Source organism: Adiantum capillus-veneris, chromosome 10 (assembly GCF_014529385.1).
Source record: "Adiantum capillus-veneris isolate H3 chromosome 10, ASM1452938v2, whole genome shotgun sequence".
Taxonomy (NCBI): Eukaryota; Viridiplantae; Streptophyta; class Polypodiopsida; order Polypodiales; family Pteridaceae; genus Adiantum; species Adiantum capillus-veneris.
The window spans coordinates 151,990,714-152,000,924 of record NC_140940.1 but is presented as its reverse complement, the minus strand read 5'-3'; the positions used below and the strand labels follow the sequence as shown (position 1 = coordinate 152,000,924).

Below are 10,211 nucleotides of genomic sequence, written 5' to 3'. Positions count from 1 at the left end.
AAGCAGTGAAGCACATCTTGACATATGTGGAAGGTATGATAGACAAGTGCTTATGATTTGGGAATAGTAATGTATCCATTGTCGGTTACATAGATGTGGATTATGCGGGTTTTTTGGATAGTCAAATATCCACCTCTGGCTATGTTTTCCTTTTTCCTAGAGTAACCGTGTCGTCATGGAGATCATGTCCCTAGGACTATATGTCATCTTCCGCCACCACAGAGAAAAAGTATGTGGCAGTTTCTGATGTTACCAAGGAAGCTGTGTGATTAGGTCACCTTGTGGGAGATCTTGACATTACTCAGACTCGTGTTGCATTGTGATAGTTAGAGTGCGATTACATTAGGGAAGAACCCCTTGTTCACTCTAAGTCAAACACATAGAAGTATGTTATCATGTGATACACGACATATTGGATACGGAGCGCATGCAGCTAGTCAAGGTTCATCTGGATGATAGCCCTGTGGATGATCTGACAAAGAGCCTAGCCTCATAGAACTCTTCACATTGCATGGAGATAATGGGTGTACAGTGACACCACTTGGATGCTTTATGGTTGTACAAGCTGTACATACATAGGCGTCTTGGGCCATGTCGGTGTTCAAGGGAGAAAGATTGTTAGGGTTTGTGCAGACTAGTTGGACATCCATCACACTGACCGTACCAACCTTCTCCCTAATTATTGGTAATACATTTCAATAAAGAATAGTGAGGCATTTCAATCCTAAGTGAGAACTCAACCCAGAACTCTCTATGTTCTCCTTCCTTGCACACCACACCAAGCAGGCACACATTCGTGCACACACTCTTCACAATTATACATCTAAGGTGGCAGATGGGATTGTCTTTCTACTCAAGGCTTTTGAGAAAGTGCTTAAACCTTTTGGAGTTTCACTTTTTTAACCTAGAATCTCTCAAAGAAAGACCATACTCTTTCCCTAACATTGACAACGAAGCATAAAGCCTTACACTTCAAGATTTTCTAGATAGTATCTAGAACTTTGAAGTACTCATAATGAGTGTATTGAGGTTGTTTATAAAAATATTGTAGTTTTTATCAAGTTACACGTGAGCTTCCAGTGGGTGTTCATGCCCTTGACCAATGGGTTGGGTTTTCACTCCATTCTTGTAGTGTCATTGCTCCAATAGAAACTAGCCACACTATGTAGATCCCTTTTCACGAATGGTTTAGTACTCATGAGTCTCATCGAGGTTACATAGGACATGACTAATAATTTTAGTCACACGAAGAAAATGCATTGGCACCTTTTTGAAATGACTATGTCTCACGAATGGTCACATATGCATCATCTATTTGCCTTCTAATAAGTAGCTATGCAAGTCCTTTTTGTAGCTATGCCAATTTTTGTATGGTTTTACCATAACATGTTATTGACAGTTGGTGCATGCATCTACACACTTTAGATTGAGTATATGGGACTAGAGAAATGCAAACAATTAGTGTCGGCTAGGGCCATAACAACCTTCATAAGGTGTTAAAGGGTTGCCACAATGTCAATAAGGTGGTGGGCCCAGGCATGCTGATCTCTTTTTATCTCTCTCTCTCTCTCTCTCTCTCTCTCTCTCTCTCTCTCTTTCTCTCTCTCTCTCTCTCTCTCTCTCTCTCTCTCTCTCTCTCTCTCTCTCTCTCACACACACACACACACACACACACACACACACAGAGGATTTCAAACCATTGTAAGCGAATAGAATTTTATAAGAATTGTGGGAAGGTGACATGGACCTTAATCCTCATGTGAGGGTCTCTTGGTGGGATGGTATAGTTTGTTGGAGCTTTTTTGAAACTTTATTCAAAATACAAGGGAGATGCTGCCGAATTTTCATAAATTATGAACTTGCAAGAGTATCAGCTACTATGACATATGTCCGGATAACATGGGAGTAGACATTGACGGAAAATTATTTTAAGAGACAGCTCAAATTGGGTATATTTGACATATTGATACTTCATTCATTGCATTATTTTTTGACAAGCTTCTACTTCATGAATAATTTAGCTGATGACTTACTCATCAAAGAAAACCTTGAGGATACCGTATTTTTTAAGCTACTATCCAAGGTAAGGGATAGTAATTATCTTTGTGAATGGCTATAGTCTTACAGGGTGTTTATGATACTACAGGTGTTTGTTATTCTTGGGATCCGTTATCATTGCATATAAACATATAAAGAATTGAGGATATTTTTTTTGGAATCCTTTTTGAGATACAAAAAAGATGTTAGTCTCTAATATGTTTTGAGGATGCTACCATATTTTTGAGCTAGTAACATGGGATATACTGCTAATTTTTTATACATCGGATATATTTTAGTTTTTGAAGTTGTAAACCTCTTGTGGAGGATCTCGTAGGGAGATGAGTCAATCCTAAGGGTAAGCTGTAAACTAGGTCTAAAGGTGTGACATGGATGACAACTGGATCCAATGTCGACACCTGCAAAATGCACAAACATAGCCAGTTCTAACTGAATGTTGATTTCTAATTTCTGTTTGTAAGTTGCAGAGTGGAGGAAAGAATGCCGCTATTTTGGTCTTTGTACATGACTCCCAATCCACAATGCCTGCATTTACCCCCTTTTGTCCAAAATGAAGCATCATGTTGCAAGAGTGTATGTCATTGTGGAGATAGTCGTGTGCATGTAGATACTTCAAGGTCTGAAGAAGAGAATTAACTATTTGCAAAATGTTACTATGCAATAGCTCTACTACTCCTTTAGTGGTCACATAATTGCTAATGGCAGGTTGACTGCCATCTGCATTGCACTCTTTTATTCCCTGCTCTACATGGCTGCTATTCCAAAAACATGAAATGAGCTGCATTGCACTCTTTTATCCACTTCTCTACATGGCCGCCATTCCAAAAACATGAAATGAGCATTGGATGATCCATGTGACAAACCATGGCAAATGAATAAATAACGTCGTGAAGAGCGATGTCCATAGTTGTGGCTTCGTCTTTAACTTGTTGATCCACTATAGGTCCATGCAAGTGGAATTTGAAGATATTCGTCGCATACAATCGATCTTTATATGAAAGATGAGTGACACCTACACACTTCACATGTGCCCATCTCTCTTCTTCGAGCTATGGAGCCTTCATGTTGAAGATTGCAGTATTTGATAAAAGATGCAATACAAGGGGGGACTGAGACTGATCCAGACCGAGAGCACTACTAGCGACATGATATATTCTAATGGAATCTCCTAGCTCTTTGGTATCATCAAAAGATATGGCTTCCACTCTCATTTGCTTTGCTGCTCTTTCCAACTACTCCTTGCTCTTGAACTTATTATACAACTGTTGCACAAGGGTTTAGGGAGCGATAAATCTCAGACTCTGACATGTGATGAAAGTGGTGTACTATAACTTCGAAGGAAAACTTTCACTGATGTTTCGCCAGCTTGGTGTCCGCTATATCTGTAAGATATAATTTTAAAACATAAATGATATAAGATGAGAGAGCAAACTATCAAAATTGTGTCATGACCTTAAAGCATAAACAAGTGACATAATTTGTAGCAAAAAATACTATATTATGATTGCAAACCATACACTATACAATAAATGATGGAAAGATTAAGAAAAAACAAAGAACAAACAAAGAAAGAGATATAGAGAGAGATAGAGAGAGAATGAAGAGGTCAAGAGTGTGAGGGACGCTCATCACAAGTACTGGACCCTCTTATGTGCGTTGCAGAATACACGTAAATGATCGAAGTGTACATGTAATCAACCCAGCGTGTGTGAGGTATGATCTGTACAAGTCCTAGACATTGTTGTAATGTTGATTAATATTTTAATCAAACTAATCCCTGATGAAGTGTGTGAAACGCACAAAACAACCATGACAGTTTAACAATCTCAAATTGTGGCTAAACATTGTACATATCTACATCCAGGACAACACCAAGTCATCTAGTGATGAACAATGGCGTTTCTACGGATCAAAAAGTACAAGGGCAAGGCACATCATGCTAAGATAAAGAGGGCATAGGTATGCATCTCTCCACTCTTAGGTAGACGAGCATAACCCTCATCTTTCTATGTAGTAAGAGTGATGATGTGACCTAAGTTAATCCCTGATGAAGTGTGCGGAACTCACAACACAAACATAAGTGGACAACTTCACAATCTCCTGTGATGAAGAATGGTGTGTCTTTGGAGTCCAAAGCACATTAATAAACACTGCATAACACAGAGATGAAGAGGAAATCAAGAATGCATCTCTCCACTCTCTATTTGACGAGCAATACTCTTGCATTTCTATGTGGTACAAATGATTATGTGTCCTGATTTAAAATTGAGAAATCTATAGGTCACTCTGAAGTGAGAGGTGTAGCATCATGCCTACTGCACTCCATAAGTCGACCACTAAATTCTAACTCAGCTTTGTGGTGAGAAATATACTACTGCACCACACGAGTAAGAATATAAGTCTATCCTAAAATCCTTCCTCGCAGTGAGCCAAGTGATTACACAACACCGGAAGAGCAACTAGATTGTACACACTTTTGGAATGATCCATATGGTTACACACCAGAAAGTGGCCTATAGATTGTAAGCCAACCCTGTGCTGAGAGAAAAATTCCTTGAACTTACAATCCTCAACTCAGTTGATCCTAAAAAAGGCTTAATTCTGATGTTATATTAAAATCCATTTTCATGCTATGTTCTTTACATGCATCATGGCATACATTTAAGAATGCCACTAGTGTGCAAAAATCTATGGTCCTTGACAAAAGTTGTGGTTGACTTAAAAGTTCCAATAACAAAGTGTATCGTAAGTAACATAGTGTATTTTAGGAAATTTTCATTAATCTTTGTTTGTAACCTTCAAAGAGGGTCCGAGACTCATTTTCCCATCACCTGGTCACAAAATAATTTCATTCTAACAACTTCATATCATGAGATTTTTTTCCCCTTTTGCGTATAGCTCCATGGCTCGAGAGCTAAAGGAGCCTTTCACCTTTAAGTAGCAATATACACAGGAGGCTGCCATAGCATGAGAGTTTCCCAGATGACCCTTTTACAATGCACAAAAGTTTCTGCTATTGGAAGCGTGGTGTTCCCAGCTTAGTTTACTTTTGAACAAACTTGAATACTTCACAACAAGTGGGTGTAGCAAGTCTCTCTCTGTCTCTCTCCCTAGACTCTCTTTGCTCATGTCTGAGCATAATGTGAAGTTCCAAATTTACGGCTCCGTGTTTAAGTCTAAAATTTGGTTGGTAATTAGTACCTACTACCAAAAGGCTATTGAGATGGATGATAGTATGAAGTGAGATGAGGCACTGCAATCTGAGTGCAGCTCGATTATGGCAAATGAAAATTGCTAACTGATAGATTTATGAGAGGGGAAACAAGACTTGCCTTGCACAAGGCTATATAAGAAAAATGAACAAAGATGTGGACCTTGATGAGATTTTCTCTTGGGTAGTCAAGCTAACTAAATTCCATCTTCTACTTGGACTAGTACCCATTGAGGACATGGAACTTGTCTAGATAGACATTAAGACGGCTTCCCTTCATGGGGGTCTTGACAATGATTTCTACAGAAAACAACTAGAGGATTTTGAAGTCAAAGCTAAGAAGCCTAGAAGGGCAGAATTGGTGTGTAAATTATGTAAGGCATTGTATGGCCTAAAACAATGCAATCCCAAGGATATGAAAGGAGCCAAGAAGATTGTTTCTTGTATACCCTGAAGTTCAATTATCATATTGATACTTTATGTTTATGATATGCTTATTGTCGCGAAGCCAAAAGACAAGATTGTCATTTTGAAGCAGTCCCTTGGCACATAGATTTCTATGAAACATTAAAGAGATGTGTATTACTTGCTTGGTTGTGAATCAAGAGAGATCAAAAGGGAGATTTGTCACACAAAAAGTATATTCACAAGCTCTTGCAATGTTTAAAATGTAGGGGCAGGGGAGGTGGGGGGGGGGGGAGGGGGGGATGCCTCATTGAGTAACCCAATGCAGTCATTTAGAAAATTGAGCAAGAATGATGCTCCAGAGTTTGGTGTTGAGAAATCAAAAGGGGCCAAGTTTCCATATTCTTCAGCAATTGACATACTTATGTTCGCCATGGTGGCCATGAGACTAGGCATTGCGTTTGGAGTGGGAATGGTTAGCAAAAAGGATTGGTAAGCAGTGAAGCACATCTTGAGATATGTGGAGGGTATGATAGACGACTGCTTATGCTTTGGGAGTAGTAATGCATCCATTGTGGATTACATAGAAGTGGATTATGCGGGTTGTCTGGATAGTCAAATATCCACCTCTGGCTATGTTTTCCTTTTTCCTAGAGTAACCGTGTCATCATGGAGATCATGTCCCTAAGACTATATGTCATCTTCCGCCACCACAGAGACAAAGTATGTGGCAATTTCTGATGCTACCAAGGAAGCTGTGTGATTAGGTCACCTTGTGGGAGAACTTGACATCACTCAAACTCTACTGTTGTATTGTGATAGTTAGAGTGTCATTACATTAGAGAAGAACCCCTTGTTCACTCTATGTCAAACACATAGAAGTCTGTTATCATGTGATACACGATATATTGGGTACGAAGCGCATGGAGCTAGTCAAGGTTCATATGGATGACAACCCTGTGGATGATCTCACAAAGAGACTACCCTCATAGCAGTCTTCACATTGCATGGACATAATGGGTGTACGGTGACACCACTTGGATGCTTTATGGTTGTACAAGTTGTACATACATAGGCCTCTTGGGCCATGTCGGTGCTCAAGGGAGAAAGATTAGGGTTTGTGCGAGCTGGTTGGATATCCATCACACTGACCGTACCAACCTTCTCCCTATTTATTGGTAATACATTTCAATAACGAATAGTGAGGCATTTCAATCCTAAGTGAAATCTCAACCCAAAACTCTATATGTTCTCCTTCCTCGCACACCACACCAAGTAGGCACACATTCGTGCACACACTCTTCACAATTATGCATCTAAGGTGGCATATGGGATTGTCTTTCTACTCAAGGCTTTTGGGAAAGTGCTTAAACCTTTTGGAATCTCACTTTTTGGTCCTAGAGTCTCTCGAAGAAAGACCATACTGTTTCCCTAACATTGACAACGAAGCAACAAGCCTTACACTTCAAGATTTTTAAGATAGTATCTAGAACTTTGAAGTACTCATAAGGAGCTTTTTTGAGGTTGTTTTTTAAAATATTGTAGTTTTTATCAAATTACATGTAAGCTTCTAGTGGGTGTTCATGCCCCTTGACCAATGGGTTGGGTTTTCCCTCCATTCTTGTAGTGTCATTGCTCCAATAGAAACTAGCCACACTATGTAGATCCCTTTTCATGAATGGTTTAGTACATATGAGTCTCATCGAGGTTACATAGGACATGGCTAATAATTTATAGTCACACGAAGCAAATGCATTGGCACCTTTTTGAAATGACTATGTCTCACGAATGGTCACATATGCATCATTTATTGCCTTCTAATAAGTAGCTTGCAAGTCCTTTTTGTAGCTATGCCAATTTTTGTATGGTTGTACCATAACATGTTATTGACAGTAGGTGCGCGCATCTACACACTTTAGATTGAGTATATGGGACCAGAGAAATGCAGACAATGAGTGTTGGCTAGGGCCATAACAACCTTCATAAGATGTTAGAGGGTTGTCACAATGTCAATAAGGTGGTGGGCCCAAGCATGCTGATCTCTCTCTCTCTCTCTCTCTCTCCCTCTCTCTCTCTCTCTCTCTCTCTCTCTCTCTCTCTCTCACACACACACACACACACACACACACACACACACACACACACACACACAATGTGCCGATCTTAACAAAGTGCACAAATGAAACCGAGACACTTGAATAATTGAATTCTCAAGGACAAAAATCCACTCTTATGACTGTTTCACCGTTTCTTTCTTTCTTGATGTGGTGGCCTCTTTGAAGTTCATAAATCTTGATCGAGAATAAGAGGGAAAGGAATAGCTCCGGAGGCCTGCATTATGAGGAAAATAGTGTAAAAATATTAAAAATTAGCTCAAATTCTGCAAGTTTCGGAAATTATAATTTCTGGCCGGGTCTATATATATGGGAACTGAGTTTGTAGGGCAAAATAAGTAGTGCAATAGAAAATTTGGGTGAGCTTTTGTATAAACACCACGATTAGATCAGGAGCTATGGTCATGATGCAGCGAGGATCATCAGAAGGCCATCACTGCAACATCTTCTGGGTTAATGTGGTGCTTGTGGCAATGTTTCTGTGCCCTAATTTGCAGATTGCCGTCGCCAATAACGCGACTGTTGCAGGTAACGCTATATTGCAGCCGCATAAAGTTCATGTCGCCGTCTCTGCATCGACGGCTACAAGCGGTGGCTGTAGAAAGCTACTTGCAGTACAAGCGCAGTGCAAGGCAGAGGAGGACATCGTTCTGTTGCAGGGACCCGTAGGCCCCTCCGAATTCTTGGTGCAGATGATCAACACGTGTATCGATGGCTGCTCCTCCCGTGACATTCATGTCTCGTGCGGCGCGTTTGGGTCGGACAGCTTCGTCAATCCGGCGCTGTTCAATCGGGTAGCCTTGAACGACTGTGTTGTGAAGGCCGGTGGTGCACTAGCACCGAGCGAGGGCATCACCTTTCGCTACGTCAGCGCTGTGGAATTCCCCCTCTCCGTCGCCTCTGCCACCATGCTGTGCTGATTGTCATTAGCAACTCATTCATTTGTCTCTTTACTCGTCAACTTTTGGAACCATCACGTCCTTGACCTGACCTTTTGGCTCATGTTAGTAAAATGTTATCTCTTGGGAGGAAGTGCACTCATTCTTTTCACTTCGTACTCAAAATTTGGAATCATTGAGAAGTGTATACAAGCTGTTGCTTCAAGCACTTCTTGCATTTGGTCTGTTGCCTCAACTAGTGCTTGGAATTCATCCATTTTAAGTTATCCACAAGAAGTTAAATTGGACAAATTCTCACAATAATTCCCACCTTGTGACTTACCTCAACATCATGAGATTCTTTGAGGAAGGCACCAGATACCTAGCTAGGTACGATTGGAGGTAGGGGACCTTTGGCCCAGTGGTCCCCTACCCCCAATCGTACCTAGCTAGGTATGCGGTCCCTCTTGAGCAGAAGCTCATTATGTTATGCATTGAATGAAAAACACTGATGAAAAAGACTCCGTTTTCCTACATGAGAAAATTTCTAAATCTTCTTGTGTTAGTTTTCCCTTGGATATACCTTGTAAAAATCACTCAAATATATACACTCTGTACTATGAGAAACTGGGTATTGTTGTGTGTATGTCTATGCGTGTGCCCGTCGTGCAACAAGACAATGTAGAAAAAAAATACTTGAGAAATACCAAAGATCGTAGAAAAAAATACACTGTACAATACAAGTAACTTACAAAGAGTCATATGTGTACATGAAACCGTTTAGAAAACCAAACATGCAAACTCAATAGCGAATACATAGAAAATTCTTACAAAGATGTTTGAGATCCTTTTGGTGATACAGGTCTTGGAGCGATCCCTCGAGCACCCTTAGATAGGCAGCTAGGATGTATTGACTATGAGTTAGACAATTGGGATTGCATCTTTGCTTTACTGCCGTTGAGGCATTGTCGCAGTCTATGCTTATAGGACAGTGACAGGACAGTGAGAGACAGTACAGGTGGAGGACAGGTTTACCCGCAGCTTACAGTGCCAGAGAGACAGTGTTTTTTGAGCTGTTTTTGGTCTGTTTTTTAGTACACCAGAGCCATTTTACAAAGGAGACTCTGCCGAAATTTATGCAGAATCTGAAGCTTTCTTGGTTCATTTGACAGGTTGATATTGGTTTAGAGGTCAGTTTACAGGGGAAACTCTGCTGAATTTTTCCCAAGAAAGTAAACTACTGTGAAGCGTAGCTATGGCTGGATCACAGGACACTGCTCTTTACAATATCAAGAAGCTGGATGGAACCAATTTCCCATTGTGGAAGAAGAAAATTTGGCACGTGTTGGTACAAAAGAAGCAGATAAAACCTATAAAGCTCAAGGGGATAAAACCAGAAGATATGGACGAAGATGAATGGAGCGAAATGGATGAATTAGCACTTTCTACCATTATGCTGACTTCGAGAGAAAGTGTTTACTTCAATGTAGCAGACGAGATGTCGGCTTATCAAGCATGGTTAAAGCTGAGTGATCTTTATGAGAA

The 10,211-nt window shown here is 40.3% G+C and overlaps 1 protein-coding gene across 1 annotated transcript; it reads left to right on the top strand.

The window, feature by feature from the left end:
* The first annotated feature begins 8,186 nt into the window (after positions 1-8,186).
* On the top strand, positions 8,187-8,708 carry LOC147449881 (TPD1 protein homolog 1B-like). The gene has a single exon (XM_086522716.1). It carries the CDS (start codon positions 8,187-8,189, stop codon positions 8,706-8,708), a length of 522 nt encoding a protein of 173 aa, XP_086378842.1.
* Positions 8,709-10,211: the final 1,503 nt, after the last annotated feature.